Raw genomic sequence first — 19,579 nt, 5'->3', positions numbered from 1 at the left:
ACTCACGACAGTCAACTTGCCATGACTAATTCACCATGGCCAACTCACCAGTGCCAACTCGCAAAAGCCAACTTGCCATGGCCAACTCATCACAGCCAACTTACTATGGCCAATTCATGACAACCAACTTGCCATGACCAATTTACCAAGGCCAACTAACCAGTGCCAACTCACAACAGCCAACCCACCAAGGCCAACTTGCGACAGCCAACTCACCACAGCCAACTTGCCAAGGCCAATTCACCATGGCCAACTCACCACGGCCAACTCATGACAACCAACTTGCCATGGCCAAATTCACCATGGACTAGTATATATAAATAAGTCAAGAATAAGGGCACCACGATTGTAAGATAGGTATGTATAGAAGGCGAACCATACGGAACTGCTGTATGATGGAACTTTGGTTCCGTGGTTGTTTTAATCTATGTTTCTCTTTTGTTTACGTGTATATGTGTTTAAAATAAAATTTTGTGAAAATAAAATAAAATACGCCTGTGCCTTTGGTTTTTAACCTATTAAAAACGTACCCTCCACATTACCTCCCAAAGCACCTTCCAAAGCGAAGGTCTCCAAATTCTGGAGGGCAAAATCCATACCACCCTTTGCACATCTGGGACCTGCAATTCATTCATATCCCTGTCAGTAAGCACAGGGTCATCTTCCTGGGGAAACAGGAAATATGCCGACAGCCCCCTATTGTCACGATTTAAAGATTTGCTCGCTTTGTTTGCTTGTTTGTTTGTTTTATTGGATTTATATGCCGCCCTTCTCCCAAAGGACTCAGGGCGGCGTACAACATTCAAAAACACATATCACAAAAGTTAAAAGGAAATTAGATAAATATCCAAAAAAACAAACCCAATTAATATGACAATAACATTTTAAAAATTAGTGACTCGGCCTACTTAAGCGTCTCTTCCCGCTTCTCAAAGATCCAGGCGACGCCGAATTCACAAGAGACAATAAACTTTTGCAATCTGGGCTTGTGAGCAGGGCAATGAAGGGACAATGCGAGGTGACAATGGTGGGTGAGGAAGGGGCTTTGTCAACTTTGCATGTCCCAAAACCCGAATGAAGGAACTCTTGATAAACCCCCCACCCCGATTCTTCCCTTCCCTAGGTGAAAAAAATTAGAACCCTTGTACTTCTGGGTTGTGTTGGTTTTTTTTGTTTAAAGGTAGACTCATTTTTGTCCAACTCCCCCTCGGGCGGTGACTTCAGCACAGTGTTAACTCTTCATGGCCCTAAGAGATGACGTACCCCTGGAATGCTACACCCCGCTTCCTGCTGTCCAGATTTTTGCTTTGATTGTTCGTCCAACTTTTACTGCTCTCCTCACCTTTAAGAAGACAGCAGCAATGGCCCCCATTCCTCCCCCCCCCCCGGTTTCCCAACCAGGAATAACTCTTCCATCGCCTGTGCATGTGTCGTTTGTGTGTCTGTGTGTGTTGAAACCAAGCCAACCCTGAGGCCTTTTCCTCCCCGACATCACCTCCGTTGGGACTGATCATGCGGCAACGAGAACCGAGCCCCCCGTCCTCCCGCCAGCCAGGATGGGGAGGAAGGGACCGCTCTCCCCGCCCCCTGCTACAACCGAGGAGGGGGTCTGTGGGGAGGAAGGACCCACCAAGCCCCAACTAACCCTTCTTAATTTTATTCAGGCAGCCAGAGTTGCAGAAGGAGCTGGCAGATCCTGTCTCCCAACAGCTCCGAGTCTTCATGCCCACTGCTGGATGGCCTGGGCATGGATGGGGGAGCCTTTTGGAGAGAGAGAGAGAAAATCAAGCCAAGCCAAATACCAGGATTGTGAAGGAGAAAACCGTCCTTCTTTAGCGGCCCCAGGAGCCTGGCGTTGCCGCTTGCAGTTTTAGTTTCCCCATCATTAGAGATTCTGGCCATATGCAGGGAGCTTCTCTCCAAAGGATGAGCCCCCCCTGGACCTCCCAGCAGCCCCCACTTCGGTAGAACAGGATGCTATAGGCTTAACTCCCTCCGCGCTGGCGAGGACCGGCTGGCTCTCCCCCCCTCCCCCCCCCCAGACAAGGGAGAAAACCAGGCAGGGAAACCAGCTGCCATGGTGGAGGTTGGCTTTGATGCTTCCTGCTCCTTCGGTAGGGGACAATCCAGCCGGAGCAGAGGAAGGATGACAACCCTACCTGGCCAGGTGATCTGAAAAAGGCTCCTGTCTCTTTAAATCCTTCTTGTGGGGAGGGGGGGGGATGGATTGCAGGGACATCTGCCTTGGGTATGCATGAAAGTGTTAACCCTTCCCTTTCCTGTGTCCTGCAACCGTATTTGCCAAATTTTAGCCAGCTTCTCAAGGACGTGAAAGGCAAGGAATGATGGATGGAAAACAACGGATTCCATCCTAGAAAGAAGGAGAATTTTTTTTTTCCTGCCAGTGAGAACAACCAACCGATGGAGCAGTGGTTTTGGTCCCCACACTATAAAAAAAGATGTGGAGACTCTAGAAAGAGTGCAGAGAAGAGCAACAAAGATGATGGGGGGACTGGAAGCTAAAACATACGATGAACGGTTGCAGGAATTGGGCATGGCTAGTCTAGTGAAGAGAAGGACCAGGGGAGACATGAGAGCATCTTCCAATATTTGAGGGGGCTGCCACAGAGAGGAGGTTGGTCAAGCTATTCTCCAAAGCACCTGAAGGCCAGACGAGGAACAATGGATGGAAACTAACCAAGGAGAGATTCAACCTGGAAATAAGTAGGAATTTCCTGACAGGGAAAACAATCCACCCATGGAACAGAAGTTGCCTTCGGAAGTTGTGGGAGCTTCATCCCTGGAGGCTTTCAAGAAGAGACTGGACTGCCATCGGTCAGAAATGGTGTACTGCCAGAGCAGGGGGTTGGACTAGAAGACCTCCAAGGTCCCTTCCAACTCTGCCATTCTATTCTAACCCTGAGTTTCAACTTCACAGCTCTTTGGTTTTAGGGAAGAGGGGGATAAAAATGAAAGAGGGCACAACTTTACAAACGTCAGAAGGAGTTTCCCATCCTCCCTAACCGAAAAATGCGCCTTCTCAGTCTGTCCCTAAGCCTGCAAGAGAGGAGAAAATCAAACAAAGGGAAATCCTAATTAGGGAATATATAGCATTCCTCCCCATACAGTCATCTGGGGCTCATTCGGGAACTAATTATAAAATCATCAATATGCATGTTCATTATGAATAAATACTAATAAAAGCCCAGGCATACGGAGCCTAGGATAACTTCGCAGCTTTGTTTAATATTAACCGAAACAGGATATCCGTGGCACCCCTTCGTTCGGTCACAGCAAGCTGCTATAAATGAAATCACCACCCAATATTATGTTCAGTCATTGCCTTTTATCTTCTTTCAATTTTTACTTACACTCATCAGGACTTCGTGCAGCCATTAGAATAGACCTAGGGTCTATTCTAATTCTAATGGGACCTTGGAGGTCTTCTAGTCCAGCCCCCTGCTCAAGCAGGAGAACCTACACTATTTCAGATAAGTGGCTGTTTAGTTTCTTCTTAAAAACCTCCAGCGATGGAGGGCCCATAATATCTGGTGGCAAGCTGTTCCACTGGTGAATTGTCCTCACTCTTAGGAAGTTTCTCGCTTAATTCCAGGTTGCTTCTCTCCTTGATTAGTTTCCATCCATTGCGTCTTGTCCTGCCTTCGGGTGCTTTGGAGAATAACAGAGTTGGAAGGGGCCTTGGAGGTTTCTAGTCCAACCTCTGGATCTCCTGCTTGGGGGTGGACTAGATGATCTACAAGGTCCCTTCCAACTCTGTTAATCTATTATGCTAAATTATGAAGGTTTAGAGATGTTTCCTGTTTTGTATATTGCTAGATGCCAGTCTGGGAGTGAAAACCCTTTAGTAAAAAATTCTTTCAGAGCTAGAAATAAATTTATATAGTATTAAATTCAGTGTATACTGAGGTGTGGATTGAAAATATTTTTCTGCATATATTCCTGTATATATGTGCCTTCTTTTTCCACATTTTCACACCTTTATCTTCCTAAAAAAAAACAATACAATGAACTTCAGCAAAATATGGAATATATTCAATATTCAGCAATATTGAAGATATTGCTAACTGCTTCAAATCCCCAAAACAGTGTCTCAAATCACCCCACTGTAAGTTTTTTTAAAAAAAGAAGATCACAATACTATCTTTAGTTTTGGGGAATAATATCAAGTTATATTTGTCTGTGGGTATGTCATTTTGCTAGATTTCTGTATCCATTAAGGTAAAGGTTCCCCTCGCACTTACTGTATGGGCTAGTCGTTCCCGGCTCTAGAGGGCGCTGCTCATCTCCGTTTCAAAGGTAAAGAGCCAGCGCTGTCCAAAGACGTCTCCGTGGTCATGTGGCCGGCATGACTCAACGCCGAAGGCGCACAGAACGCTCTTCCCTTCCCACCAAAGATGGTTCCTATTTTTCTACTTGCATTTTTTACATGCTTTCGAACTGCTAGGTTGGCAGAAGCTGGGACAAGTCACGGGAGCTCACTCCATTACGCGGCGCTGGGGATTCAAACCGCTGAACTGCCGACCTTTCTGATCGACAAGCTCAGCATCCTAGCCCCTGAGCCACCTGTATCCATTAATTTCTTGAAAACAACAGTGCAAGACAATCAATGGCCTCCAATATGCTGGCACATATTTACCAAAAATGGTATAATTTATTTCCCAAGCCCATTTCATTTAATTTTTAGAAGCTGCTGGAGTTAATCCTGGTGTAGGAAAAAACCCATCACCGCTAATAAGAGCAAGAAAGAATCACATTATTTGGGAAAGACTGACTGCCAAAAAATCCCAATACCTATCTTCAAACTCCAATCGCAAATCTTTCAAAAGTTCAATAATAATAATAAGGCAAAAATTCAGGATGTTACCACCTACAGCAAATGTCGCCTCTGCAATGAGAAAGATGAGACCGTCGACCACTTGATCAGCGGGCGCAGCAAAATCTCACAAACTGACTACCTACAACGCCATGACCGCGTTGCTAAGATCATTCACTGGAAATTGTGCCAGGAGTTTGGATTTGAGTACAGCAAAAACCACTGGGACCATCAGGTTGAGAAGGTTTTAGAGCATGAGAAAGTCAAGATCTTGTGGGACTTCAGAATCCAGACTGACAGGCACTTGGCCTACAACACACCTGACAGAACAATAGTTGAAAAGAAAAAAGTTTGGTTCGTTGACATTGCAATACCTGGCCACGCATAAAGTAAATTGTTTCGATATGGGGATCCCAATGGGTGATCCATTTGGTATATGGATCGCCCCCTTCAACAAGCAACAATCCAATAGGAGGAGAGCTGTTTTGTACACTGCTAGATGCCAGTTTGAAAACAATTTCGTAAATATAGGCTTTCAAACCTAGAAATAAATGTACGTACATAGCGTTAAATTCAGTATATGCTGAGATACGGATTGAAACCATTTTTCAATCCATCTCTCAAATATTTCAGAGGTCCTTTTACCTTGGCTGCTCCGCAAATGCAGAGACGCTCATTGTAGGGCATAGAATGGCATCTCCCATCTCTGACCATTGGGTCAAGCTGTCCGAATCTCGCTCGCGTAAATATCTCCCTAAGATGTTTTGGCAGTTGTAACTTCCATTAGCTGTCTTTTCAGAAGTTCTAAATATTTGGAAATAAATTAAAAAAAAATAGGCTCAACGCCTTCCCTTGCACTACCTTAACGTAATATAGCATTTCGCCATTTTTTACCCCCCCCCCCTCCTGGTCACTGGAGAGAGGGAGAGTTGGCGCCCCTGTTTTTAAACCCTGCCCATCGCAATGGGTCCTACTTGTTGGCTTTCCAACTACACGTATAAGCGGACGGATACAGGCAAGATACCTTCCGCAGCAAAAGTCCAGAGAAGCCAAAACTGGAACGAACCGTTTGCTCCCTTCCTTTGCAGGAGGAAACAGTTCAACAATGACAGCCGGGGGGAGAGAGAGAGAGAGAGAGAGAGAGAGAGAGAGAGAGAGAAATATCTTGGGAGGATTTTCCCACCACACTGCCACCTCATCATCATCATCATCATCATCATCATCCTCCCCCTCCTCCTCCTCCTCCTCCTCCTCTCCTCCTCCTCCTCCTCCTCCTCCTCCTCTCCTCCCCCTCCTCCTCCTCCTCTCCTCCTCCTCCTCGCACTCGTTCCTTCTCCAGGAATATCTAAACCTCTGATCCTGAGATCTTGGGGATTTGAACGCAAATCTCATTTTAAAAAGAGAAGGACATCCAGGGACATGAGCTGGGGAGGCCAATCTTCCTTGCGGAGGGGGTTGCTTCTTCGCAGCCCTGGGGTGGGGTCTTCTGCCTGTTCCCCCCCCCCTCCTGCTTCGTAGCCGATGTTCCTTTTGGAAAGCCGTCCGCTGAGTTCCCCCCGTCACCCGCCACCCCTCCTAGCCCAGCCCCTCAGCCCACCTTCCGAGCTGCGTCCTTCTGACCTTGCCAGGTGACGGAGACGTCGCTGTGATGGGGCCGTAAGCAGAGGTGGCCCATGAGGTTAAGGCACGTCTCCCCCATGGAGAGCTGGCAGGACAGGGATGGCGGAGGGAGGGAGGGAGGGAGGGGGCTGAGCTCTCCCTCTCTCTCTCTCTCTCTCTCTCTCTCTCTCTCTCTCTCTCTCTCTCTCAGCCCAGCTTCCATGATAGGCGGGGAGTAAATGCTTACTCAGAGGCGCAAGCCCAGGCTGAGCCGCGAAGAAGGCAGCAGAAGGGAGTTGATTATCCCTTTGGTGGAAGGTAAGAGAGAGAGAGAGAGAGAGAGAGAGAGAGAGACAGAGAGAGGAGGGTCTCTAGCCAGGATAGTGCAACTTACACACACACACACAGACACGAAAGCCAAACTTTGCACAGCCCCACCCTGACCTGAGAGCTCCTTTCGATTTTTTTAATTATTTTTATTTTTAAAAAATAAATTGTCTTTCAATGAAAAGCATCTCAAAGCAGCTAGGAGTCGTACAACTCATTGGCCTCTCCCACTCCTCTCCAATTTATTTGCATGGGGGGGGAGGAAAAAGCACACGAGGAAGCGGGGGTGGGGGGGCAAAAGAAAGGCCACGATAGAGGTGTGTTTAAGGCTGGAATGCAAAATCCGAGAAGGGGGGAAAGAGAGAGAGAGAGAGATTCATTTCTGCTAAATCTCATTGCCTGTCAAAGCTAAGCTGACCCGCGCCCCTCTCTGCCCCCCCCCCAGCCCCCTGTGCCCAACAGATAGGCGCCCTGTGCCTGCTCCGCTTAGGAAGCAGAAGAGGGAGGGGAGAAGGGGAGGGAGGGACAGCGGGAGAATCCGGCTCTCTTTTGTTCTGTCTTCCGGGAGACCCTTTGCTCAGCCACCAAAGGAGAAGACCTGCTCCATAACGCCCCTACTCACCGCGCCCCTACTCACCGCATCATTCCTGCCTCAGTTGCCAGTGAGAAAACGGCAACTTCACACCCTGCCAGGCACCATCTGGAGTTACAGGTCTCCTCCTCCTCCTCCTCCTCCTCCCTCTGCCTTCCTCCTCCCCCCTCTTCCTCCTCCCTCTTCCCCTCCACTTCCTTCCTCTTCCTCCTCCATCTCCCCTCCTCTCCCCCCTCCCCCTTCCTCCTTCTTTGCCTTCTGCTCCTCTTCCTCCTCTGCCTTCTCCCCCTCCTCTTCTTCCTCCTTTGGCTTCCTCCCCCTCCTTCATCTCTCTCTCTCTTCTCCTCCTCATGCCTTTTCCTCTTCCTCTTCTCCCTCCACCTCTCCCTCCTCTGACTTCTCCTCTTCCTCCTCCTCTCTCTCTCCTCCTTGTGCTTCTCCTCTTCCTCCTCCTCATGCCTTCTCGGCAAGAAAGAAGGAAGGAAGGAAAGAAAGAAGGAAGGAAAGAAAGAAAGAAGGAAGGAAGAAAAAAAGATGGAAAGAAAGAAAGAGAAAGGAAGAAAGAAAGAAGGAAGGAAGGAGGGAGGGAGGGAAGGAAGGAAAGAAAGAAAGAAAGAAAGAAAAATAAATCCAGGAAGGAAACTACACCTATAAACGCTTTGTTAATATAAATACTTCCATCTGTATTCTTACCAATTCATCCAATCAGACCGTTTTAATTAAAAACTGCAAAGAAAGCAGACAAGACAAGAGAATCACACTGGTCCACAGACCAGCATAGGAAGTTGGGTGTGGTTGCCTTTGCAAATTGCATCCCAATTTCCCGAAGTCATCCTGATAGCTACGTACAGAGAGGTGGTTTCTTTATATATATATGGGCATACCAGGGGTTGTAACACAAATACATACATACATACATACATACATACATACATACATACATACATATATATATATATATATATATATAATTCCTTCCTATATTATCAGACTACGTGGAAAACTAAACTAAACGCCAGCAGGCACGGGGTTGAGGGAGCTTCCTCTGTTTTCCTCACCTGCCTTTTCAAGGAACGATTCAGAGCGGTTGTGTGCCAAGTAGGATCCCTGGGGTTTAAAATCTAATATTTGCAGCCTGCAAATTCAGCCACGTGCTTGAGTTAGCAAAGGGGAAACTGACCTCCATCGACAGCAATAGGTGAATGAGGACAGAAATATTATTCAAAATATCTACTGTTCTTACCAGCTGTACAATATGAGGGGTTTACATTAAAACAACAACAACAACAACACCCGGCAAGTCAATGGAAGCAAATACAGGATAAGATATTGTTTCAGCTCCTGCCCTCAAAACGACGCTATAGAGCACTGCACGCCAAGACAACTAGGCACAAGGAGAGTTTTTCCCCCCGAATGCCATCACTCTGCCTCTTTCCCCCAACAGTCTGGGCCCTCGTAATGGGGGCTGTTTGCTCTAGGTTTTGCAACCTCTGATGTCTTGTAAATTAAGAGTTGTTGGGTTTTTTTTTTTCATTTTTGGTTTTGCAAAGGTTGCCTGAGGCAAACTCAAGAAAAGCCACATGAAGGATGTGACCTAGACAGAACCACCCTCACCGGGGAGGGTGGGGGAGAGGGAGACCCAGGAGGGAAGGCCCAAGGATTTTATCTACATGGCAGTGTTGATTAACATCTTCCCCCTCCTGCTGCGGCTCAGCAGGGCACTCTGTGTTCTGCGCTCCTGTTAGTGACGGCCTCTTCATCAAGGAACAAGGATGCGGATTAAACAGAAACCGACTGCATCTCGGCTCAGCAGGGTCCCTAGGACCAGCTGCAAGGTCATTCAACGGGCTTGTCGGAGGGAGGGATGGAAGAAAGAAAGAAAGAAAGAAAGAAAGAAAGAAAGAAAGAAAGAAAGAAAGAAAGAAAGAAAGAGATGGAGGAAGGAAGGAAGCAAAAAGAAGGCAGGCAGGCAAGACAAATGAGAGAGAAGGGAGGGAAGGAGGGAAAAGAAGAGAGGAGGGAGGGAGGGAAGAAAGGAAGGAGAGAGGGAGGGAAAGAGAGAGGGAGTGAGTGAAGGAGGGAAAAGAGAAGGGAGGGAAGAAAGGAAGGAGGGAGGGAGAAAGGAACGAAGGAGGGAGGAAGGAAAGAGGGAGGGAGGGAAGGAGAGTGGGAGGAAGGGAAGAAAGGAAGGGGAAGGAAGGAGGAAGGGAAAGAGGGAGGGAGGAAGAAAGGAAGGAGGGAGGGAAGGAAGGAAAGAAGGAAGGAGGGAGGGAGGAAAGAGAGAGAGGGAGGAAGCGAGGAAGGAAGAAAGGAGGGAGGGGGGAGGGAAGGAAGGAAGGAAAAAAGGAAGGAAGGAGGAAGGGAGGGAGGGAGGGAAAGAGAGAGAGAGGAAGGAAGGGAGGAAGAAAGGAGGGAGGGAGGGAGGAAGGGGGGGAGGGAAGGAAAGAAGGAGGGAAAGGAAGTAAGGAGGGAGGGAGGGAGGAAGAAATCATGACATCAGCAGATACAAGTACTTAACACACGCATGTCTTTTCAGTCCCACAAACCGAAACACAACAGCTCCTCCCTGTGGCTACCAAGATGTTGGATCTACACTACACAAAGACAAACAATAACAATGGGGGGTTTGACTTCCTTCCAAGAATCAGAGGTTCGAAGTGGAGAATGGGGGGGGGAGACACTCATTTAAACAGGGGCTGACTTTGCAAACAAGGATTTGAAAGGGAGAGAAGGCTAGAGAAGAAAATCACTTATTCTCTATGGTTTTTCTGACCTTGGGAACTTTTAGGCTTCAATTCCCGTAGCTGGCTGGGGAATTCTGGGAAATGAAATCCACATGAAGTCCTCAAGAACGGTTGCAGGAATTGGGTCTGTCTAATTTAATCCTGAGAGTCCCTGCGAGTTGCAATAGCTGTGAAAGTTGGACCCTAAGGAAGGCTGAGCGCCAAAGAATGGAGGCCTTTGAACGATGGTGCTGGAGGAGACTCCTGCATTGAGTCCCTTGGACTGCAAGGCCATCCAACCGGTCAGTCCTAGAAGAGATCAACTCTGGCTGCTCTTTAGAAGGCCGGATCCTGAAGAGGAAACTCAAAGACTTTGGCCACCTAAAGAGAAAGAAGGACTCCCTGGAGAAGAGCCTCATGCTGGGAAAGACTGAGGGCAAAAGAAGAAGGGGACGACAGAGAAGGAGGGGGCTGGATGGAGTCACCGAAGCAGTCGGCATGAGCTTCAATGGACTTCAGAGGATGGTAGAGGACAGGAAGGCCTGGAGGAACGTTGTCCATGGGGTCGTGATGGGTCGGACTAAGAACAACAATTTAATGAAAAGAAGGACTAGGGGAGACATGATAGCAGTCTTCCAATATCTCAGGGGTTGCCACAGAGAAGATTTGGGACTCAAGCTATTCTCCAAAGCACCTGAGGGCAGAACAAGAAGCAATGGGTGGAAACTCATCAAGGAGAGAAGCAACTTTGAAAGAAGGAGACATTTCTTGACAGCGAGAAGAACTAACTCCCAGAAGTTGTGAGCGCTCCAACACAAGTTTTTTTAAAAGAAGAAATTAGACAACTGTTTGTCTGAAGTGATAGAGGGCCTCTGCCTGAGCAGGGGGCTGGACTAGAAGACCTCCAAGGAGGAGGAACGTTGTCCATGGGGTCGCGATGGGTCGGACACAACTTCACAACAACAAAAATACAGTAGAATTCAATATAGGTACTGCTCTGCGAAAGAAGCTGTTTTTCAGCCTATTTGTCCTTGTTTTTATTGCCCTGTACCGGCTGATAGATGATAATAGTTCAAAAAAAAAAAGATGCCCAGGATGAGATGCATCCTCAAGAATGTTTTGAACGTTCTTAAGGCAGCGGGACCTATAAAGCTCTTCCAAGGAAGGGAAGGCCTCCCACCGCGTGTAACATCTACCTGACTGGTTGCTCCTGATTTGGATGGCCTTGGTTTTGGCCAGCTCCAGGGCCGTGACCCACCGCTGCCGTTCCACTTCAGAGCTCGCTTTCAAGTGGTAGGTCCGTCCGCCGTTGGAGAGGACAATATTGCAAGAATCCTCCGTATCGATATGAGCCATGGACAGATTGATGGTCCCTCGGCAGGTGTGAGCCATTTCCGCTTGAGTCCTGCAAAGGTTATCAAAGAAACAGTATGAGGGTCTCTCGGGGTAGTTAATAGCGGAAGGTACAACCCCCCCGAATTATACTTTTCGCAGCGGGAACCAGTCCAAACTGGTAGGAAGCCACCACTGCTTCAAGCCCTCTCTAAGCGGTTTACAGAGTCAGCCTCTTGCCGTCAACAATCTGGGTCCTCATTTGACCCACCTCGGAAGGAGGGAAGGCTGAGTCAACCTTGAGCTGGTCAGGATCGAACTGGCAATTGGTAGAATTAGCCTGCAACACTGTATTCTAACCACTGGGAGGGAAAGAAGGAAGGAAGGAAGGAAGGAAGGAAGGAAGGAAGGAAGGAAGGAAGGAAGGAAGGAAGGAAGGAAGGAAGGGAGGGATACCTAGATTTATATACCACTCCACAGTACATTACATCCCTCTCTAAGCGGTTTACAGAGTCAGCCTCTTGCCCCCAACAAAATCTGGGTCCTCGTTTGACCCACCTCGGAAGGACAGAAGGCTGAGTCAACCTTGAGCCTGGTGAGATTTGAACTGCCAAACTGCAGGCAGCCGGCAGAAGTAGCCTGCAGTACTGCACTTCAACCACTGTGCCACTGCGGCTCTTAAATCTTGTGAGTTTATCAATCTATCCATCCATAAGCTCTTAGCTCAGCGTTTCAACCTTAGAGCCCCTAGTAGATTGCATGGACTTCAATCCCCAGCCGACCCCGGGGCCATTCTGGGACTTGCTGTCCCAACTCTTTGCAAAAGTTGAGAAACAACTTGCTCTGCGTGAGACCCTTCCCACCTCTTCCTTCTCCTGCTGCAAGGGGTTTAATCAAGAAGTAAGTTTGGGCAATTTAATGGGATTTCTTGCCAAGTGACGGGACGCCAGCTTCCTTCAATTAGCAGACTCCCCGTGCTACCAGAAAAACGATCGATCGGTTTAGAGCGTTCCAATAAGAGAGACCTTTTAAGTCGATTCTGACAGTCCTTGAAGGCCAGTTTTAGCAATATTCCCAATCACGGATACCTTGGGGTGGAGGAGATGTGAGATTGGCTCTCTGCTGTTTGCTCCATTATCCTATTTTTGCTCGTCATGAAAAAAAAAACACTCCTCAAATTGCTATAAAATCAATTTCCTTCCTTCTACTAAGTGTTCTGACTTGGGCTTCCCGAGAGCATGAAGCCGACTTCATTCGGGTCCCGACCAAAAAACACTTTTAGTAATTGACAGTAAATTCTGCTTATTCACATCCAACAAATTTTTTTCAAGGGAGGATTTACAGTCACAGACCTTATCTGGCTGGGAGAGCTTATTCTTATTATTCTATTCTATTTTATTCTTATTCTATTGCATTCTTATTATTCTATTCCATTCTATTCCATTCCATTTTTATTATTATTTATATTTATTATTCTGTTCTGTTCTGTTCTACTCTACTCTTATTCCATTCTATTCTACTCTTATTCTACTTTACTCTACTTTATTCTACTCTATTCTTATACTACTCTATTCTTATACTACTCTATTTCTATTCTATTCTTTAAAATGGTTAGGTTTAAGAAAGGCTGCCCCCGTCGTTTCGCTTTGCAAAAGTTAAAAAAAAATATGTATTTAATTTTTTAAAAACTTTTGGGATGTGTGTTTTTTTAATGTTGTACGCCGCCCTGAGTCCTTTTGGAGAAGGGCGGCATATAAATCCAAACAAACAAACAAACAAACAAACAAACAAACAAACAAACAGGTTTAGCATCCAACGCCTGGCGCAACTGGTAAATTCAATAAACTGTCTGAATTCTGGGAATGATAAACGCAGGCCGTCCTCGACTTGCGACTGCAATGGATGATCGTTCTTAAGTGAGACCTCTGTTAAATGAATTCCCCCGTCCCCATCTGATGACCTTTTTCGTCACATTTGTTAAGGGAATCGTTGCAGCTGTTTGGCATTTTTTTTTAAAAAAAAAAATGCCCTTATTACATAAAACGGATTTTAGAACGAAGCTACAAAATAAGATTGGAGCTGCCAAGTTCCATCAGATTAACGATCCGGCCAATCTGACAGGGCGAAAAATAGGAAGCCACATCCAGAAATGGAAACCAAACACTTGAGAAAGAGCGTGGAGCATATTTTATCCCCCGAAACAGGGGACAGGGGGACATTTCCATTTTGTGGGCATGCTTGCCCTTTGCTTTCTGCAACGTTTGAAATACTGTCTGTCTGATATTTGTCCTTCGTCATAAATAGAATTGACAGGCCACCCAACGTCCAGCAAATCTGAGCCATTATTGAGGTACCTCCAAGAAGCATGTTTAAAACTTATTGGGGAGGGGGATGTGCTCTCCTCTACGTCTCAATGCATTGGCTGCTTTTAACCTTTTTTTTAAAAAAAAAACTTTTTAATTGTTTTTACATTTAAAACCGTGCAGCACCATACAATCACATTATATACAGATAATCTCATCCATTAGCTGTCAGTCTACTTAGTACATTATCTATCCTTCAATCCAATCACATTATTTACAGTTCGTTCCAGTATTGTCACCTTGTCTTATACCAATAATAAAATCTGTTCCAAACTTCATACTGTTCCGATTCCCCTTTATTTTTTAGATCGAGGGTGAGCCTATCTGCTTTTACCCAGGCCACAATTTTCCTAAATATGTCTAACTCTGATGGCGTATTTTCTTCTTTCCAATACGGCGCATAAATTATACGCGCCACAATTCATACATGTATAATTAGATCTTTCTTATACCCCTCCGGTATTATGCCTAGGAGAAAAATGTCTGGTTTGAACAAAATTTGATCTCCCACCATTTGTTCCAGCCATGATTGTATCATTTTCCAGTATCTTTTTGCCTTTAATCTTTTTTATTGTTACTTTTTTCCCATTATTCGCTTTTTTTTTTTTACTTTGTCCCTTGTATGAGATTGGCAACTATGTTAAGTTTACCAAATACATAAACAAACAAGTTCTGAAGATTTATAAATGGGTGTTTTGCAGCCCACATATATAAAAGCGAAATACCACTCCTGCATCATCACGAAATCTCCCGAACCGTAAAAACCTACAAATTTGAAATTTAGCACGTATGTTCCTCTCGGCTTCTAGGTGCTTGCTAAGAAAAGATTTTTCCAAATGACCATCAGAATTCCTTACACAGTATTTTATTTAACACTAATCGTCGATGCTAAGGAGTAAGACGTTCTACTCCCCCTGCCCACCTGAAAGGAACTCTGTTCCAACTGCCAGTTGGCTTAGATAGACGTGGCCAGCCCGTGACTCATCCGGCCTGCGGACTGGCCCAATCACATGGTTTGGGAAACCGGGTCAGAACCAGGGTGATACAGGCAATCCTCAACTTACAACTGTAATGGAGATTGCTATCAATGGTTGTTATCCTATTCGTTTATTAAGCATTCGAAGTTACGATAATAACTGGAAAAAGTTGGCGGACAACCAGCCTCACAGCCCTAAGGGCATCCGATCGAAACCCGGCTGCTGAGCAAGCCGACATATATTTATGACCGATGCGGCAACCACAGGAGGTCACACAATTGGGGACTTGTGCCCTTCAGGGTCTGTTTCCCCTCCGCCAAAGTCAAAGGGAGAAGCCCGATTGGTTTAACAAGCTCGAGGTTTCACTTCACCGCAGGGGGATTAATTTAACAATGACGGCAAATGCAACCCCAGCATTCGCTCGCCCGGCCTGCCACTGTGCTCGGCGCAAAAGGAGAACGCGACGGAGCGATTGTGGGAAACAGCCGTCTCGACACAAAAGCATTGTGTTTGCGCATGGCTGCTTCAACGCGTTGAGAGAAGAGCAACCGAGGGTTATGGGAGTGGAGGCTAAAACATAGAAAGAACGGTTCCTGGAATGGGGTGGGGGGGGTGTTAATGAAAAGAAGGGCCAGGGGGGGACACGGTAAAGGCGTTCCAGTATTTGAGGGGCTGCCCCAAAGAGGAGGGGGTCAACTTATTTTCCAAAGCACCGGAAGGCGGGACGAGAAACAAACGGATGGAAACTAATCAAGGAGAGAAGCAACCTGGAATTAAGGAGAAACTTCATAACGGTGGGAGCAATTAGCCGGTGGAACGGCTTGCCACCAGAAGTTTTGGATGCTTCATCACTGGAGGTTTTTAAGAGGAGACTGGACAACCGTTTGTCCGGAATGGGATAGGGTCTCCTGCCTGAGTAGGTGGATGGACTAGAAGACCTCCGAGGTCCCTTCCAGCTCTATTCTGATTGACTTGAGGGTCTCCTGCTTCAGGAGGGGGCTGGACTAGAAGACCTCCGAGGTCCCTTCCCGCCTTAAGTGACTTAACGGGATTGCAAATTATTTGCTTCCCTAAAGTTGATTAAAGCTCTACCAAAGGATTACGGGGTTTACATTTGGCTAAAAAGGCTCAGCCGATCTAAAAAAAAACAGGGGCACGGTTATTAATTTCTAGAGTATCATTAAATGCTTAATGGTTATTACAGTAGAGGGAGGGGTGCATAATTGCGCTAACGTGGCTCTCATCTCCTGTCGTTGTATTTTTATTCTCTTGTTCTCGTTTTTTGTTTGACAAAGTCCAATACATAATAAAGAAAGAAAGAATTTCTGGAAGTACAGAGAAGCCGATGGAAAAAGAATTCAAAATTGATCCCTTCCGAACGTGATATTTTCCCCCCCTTATAAATCTGTAATTTATAGCGTTTTTCCCATCCTGGCAAGCTTTTAAGATCCGTGGGTTTCCCAATTCCCAGAATTCCCCAGCGCACATGCTGGCTGGGGAATTCTGGGAATCGGAACCCACACATCTCAACAACGCTAAGGTTGAGAACCTGCTCGAAGTGGTAGTATAAGTAGTCCTCCATTTACAAGTTCGCCTAATGACGGTTACAAAATTACAACGGTACTGGGGGAAAAAGTGACTCAGGACCATTTTCCCACACTTACGACCGTTTCAGCATCCCCAGGGTCACGCGATTTCCCCTTTTTGCAACCTTCTGAGGAGCAAAATCAGTGGGAAAAGCAGATTCACTTAACAATCGGTGTGACTGATTTCACAACAGCTGTGATTCGCTTAAACGTGGCACGGAAGGTCGTAAAACAGGGTAAAACTCACTTAAGAACCGCCTTGCTTCACGATGGAAGTTTTGGGCTAAATTGTTGTCGTACGCCGAAGACTACCGAGGACTACCGGCCGTACACTGCTGACTACCGAGGACTACCGGCCGTACGCCGATGACTACTGAAGACTACTGGCCATACCCCAATGACTACCAAGGACTACCGGACATACGCCGATGACTACCGAGGACTACTGGCCGTACGCTCTCGCCTCACAATCAGGAGGCTGTGAGTTCAATCCTAGGTAGAGGCAGATATTTCTTTCTTTGGGCACAATGAGACTATATCTCCAGAACAAAACTCCGTACTGGCAACACGAAGGGCAACCGGCCATTAAAACACTAGCTCCATTCAATTGCCCAGACTCCACCCCACATTATGGGGTCGTTAAAAGATGATGATGATAAATTCCCTTTGCACCCACAGTATCTGGGGCACCGTGGACACAACCCCCCCCCCCAGCAACCTCTTTCTTACACACATACAAAGAAGTAAACAAATATTTGCAAGCCTTCAATGCATTACAATGGATGCCAGCTACCGTAATACACTGTGCAACCGGGCAAGGAATAACTTTACCGCAATCTCTGTAGTATTTCAGCACCCCAAAGATTCTTCAGCTACTGAATGGGGTGCGCTGAATACAGACAGGCACACACACACACCAGGACTACATTTCCCATCATTCCCCCCAGGGCAGCCAATTGTTCCCAAGCATCCAGATGCTCCACATATCTATGTGGCTAAGGATGATGGGAGCTGCAGTTTTATGCTTGGTGGAACAGCCGGCTAAAAAGGCGGGCTGGGGATGGTGGGATATGTAGTCCGACGCTTGTTGCACCCTGGGGGGGGGGAGTGTTGGGAGAGCCTGACAAGAGGTAGGAGGAGGATGGGCATTGGAATCCAGACCCATCCGAACCGGGGGACAGCCGAGGTTAGCTGTGGATGATGGAAGATGTCCTCCTATCTCTCTGAGTGGCAGCTTGCTGGAGCAGCTTCAAGGGCGAGGATGGGACCTGTAGTCCACCCTGTCTCGGATGCCCCGTTGGAACTTGCAAGGGCGTCAATGCGGGAGGGGACGATGGGAGCTGAGACCCAAGCCTTGCCAAGATGGGAACCATGGGAGCTGAGAACCTTGAGGCCTGGGAGGAGACGATGGGAGCTGAATTAATTAATCAGTGGAACAATTTGCCTCCAGAAGTTGTGAATGCCCCAACACTGGAAGTCTTTAAGAAGATGTTGGATAGCCATTTGTCTGGAACGGTATAGGGTTTCCTGCCTAGGCAGGGGGTTGGACTAGAAGACCTCCAAGGCCCCTTCCAACTCTACTATTGTATTGTATTGTATTGAAGTCCAAGTGAGGATGGGACCTGTAGTCCAATCCGCCTCAGGTGCCCTTTTGGAATCTGCAGGGGCAGCCAATCAATGCGGGAGGGGACGATGGGAGCCGAAGCCCAAGCCTTGCCAAGCGGGGAAATCTGAGAACCGAGGACAGCACCCGTGGGAAGGGGACGATGGGAGCCGAAGTCCAAACCTTGCCAACCCAGGACCGTGGGGCTGAGAGCAATACCCTGGGGGAGGGGACGATGGGAGAGGACCAAGTCTGCAAAAAGAAAGAAAGAAAAAGGAGCCGCGGCCCGGGAGTGCCCCATGGGCTCTTCCTCCGCGGCCGGGGCGCATGGGTCCCCTGGCGCCTTACCTGTAGTAGCTGAGCAGCCCGTTGCTGAGGACGAACCAGCGGCGCTGGTAGCCCTTCAGATAGTTGGTCCACTTGAAGAGCCAGCCGCGGTGGGTGTCCGAGGGGTCGCCGCCCGCGGAGCAGCCGCTCTCCCCGGCCAGGCTCATGGCAGGCGGCGGCGGCGGGGGCGGCTGCTTGCAGGCCAGGCACGGGACGGTGACGGCGCCCAGCAGGGAGACCAGCCCGCGGCTGCCAGCGCTGCACAGCGGGCCCACCGTCGCCCCCCGCCCCATAGGAGCCCAGCTCCGCCCGCGCCCGCCCGACTCGCCCGGCGCCGTCTCCAGGGCTGGGCAGGGGGAGGGGAGGGGCCACGGGACACAGGACACGCCCCCTCCCCTTCCCCCTCCCTCCTCCTCCTCCTCCTCTCGCGTCAGGGGCGGAGCGCTCGCCCCACCCACTCTCCTCCCCCTCCCTCCCCCCCGTGCCCGGACTTCAACTCCCAGAGTTCCCTCGGCCCCGCGCGAGGCTTGTCGGGAGTTGAAGTCCTTTCCCTCAGGGCTCGACAGATTAACAAGAGTTGGAAGGGGGCTCGCGGGTCATCTAGTCCAACCCCCTCTGCCCAAGCACTAGGGCATCTCCATCCAAGGACGCTTTGATTACAGATTAACAGGGTTGGAAGGGACCCTGCAGGTCATCTAGTCCAACCCCCCCCCCTCAAGCATTGGGCATCTCTGAGGACACTTTGGTTACAGATTAACAGGGTTGGAAGGGACCTTGGAGGTCATCTAGTTCTTTGTGGGGCTGCCCTTGAGAGACCACCCAAAAGCTGCAGCTGGCCCCGAATGTGATGGGATGGACGCATCATTAAGGCAGGACATAAAGTGAGAGTTGGACATAAGAGTGAACATGAAACGGGGTCAGACTAGATGATTTCTTGGGGGGCCCATCTATCCCTTCTATCTTGTTATACTTTTTCCTAGTCTTGAAGGAGAACAGGAAACTTGAATTTAGGAAATTCCAATGTCAAACGGCAACACCTATTGTAAGTAAGCCAAGTCAGTTGGAGGTCTCGCTTGTGAGTCAGACATAAGGCTTAACCCCAAAAGCCAGAATGAAACAAGGGTTTCCTGCATGCTTCTCTGCCTAGTAATAAGGAACTTAGCCAATTGAAATGCTTTAATTTTTCCCGTGTTTTTGATGCTTTGAACACACTATGTGTTTTTGGATTAGAACGCTGTTCAGATGTTAGAAATTGCTCTCTCTCTCTGAACTATTTAGCCAAATAAAGTTTGATTTCCAGTTGGTGTCCGAGCCCA

General features: G+C 47.8%; 1 protein-coding gene across 4 annotated transcripts in view; it reads right to left on the bottom strand.

The window, feature by feature from the left end:
* Positions 1-18,612, bottom strand: part of OSBP2 (oxysterol binding protein 2) — a 44,533-nt gene extending 25,921 nt beyond the window's left edge. The window contains exons 1-2 of one of the 4 annotated variants that reach the window (XM_081966210.1): positions 18,285-18,612; positions 11,272-11,480 (exon numbers count right to left, since the gene is read on the bottom strand). In XM_081966210.1, coding sequence (XP_081822336.1) covers positions 11,272-11,480; positions 18,285-18,556 — 481 coding nt within the window. In that variant the 5' untranslated portion in view covers positions 18,557-18,612. Of the gene's footprint in view, positions 1-1,645; positions 1,762-6,454; positions 6,557-7,397; positions 7,421-11,271; positions 11,481-18,284 lie in introns of those variants that run through there. The other 3 variants (XM_081966211.1, XM_081966213.1, XM_081966212.1) reach the window with 3 other exon arrangements.
* Positions 18,613-19,579: the final 967 nt, after the last annotated feature.

The sequence above is a fragment of the Natrix helvetica genome (genome assembly GCF_964273705.1).
Source record: "Natrix helvetica genome assembly, chromosome: 14".
NCBI classification, from domain to species: domain Eukaryota; kingdom Metazoa; phylum Chordata; class Lepidosauria; order Squamata; family Natricidae; genus Natrix; species Natrix helvetica.
The sequence above is the reverse complement of the archived record's forward strand: the minus strand, read 5'-3'. Positions and strand labels throughout refer to the sequence as shown.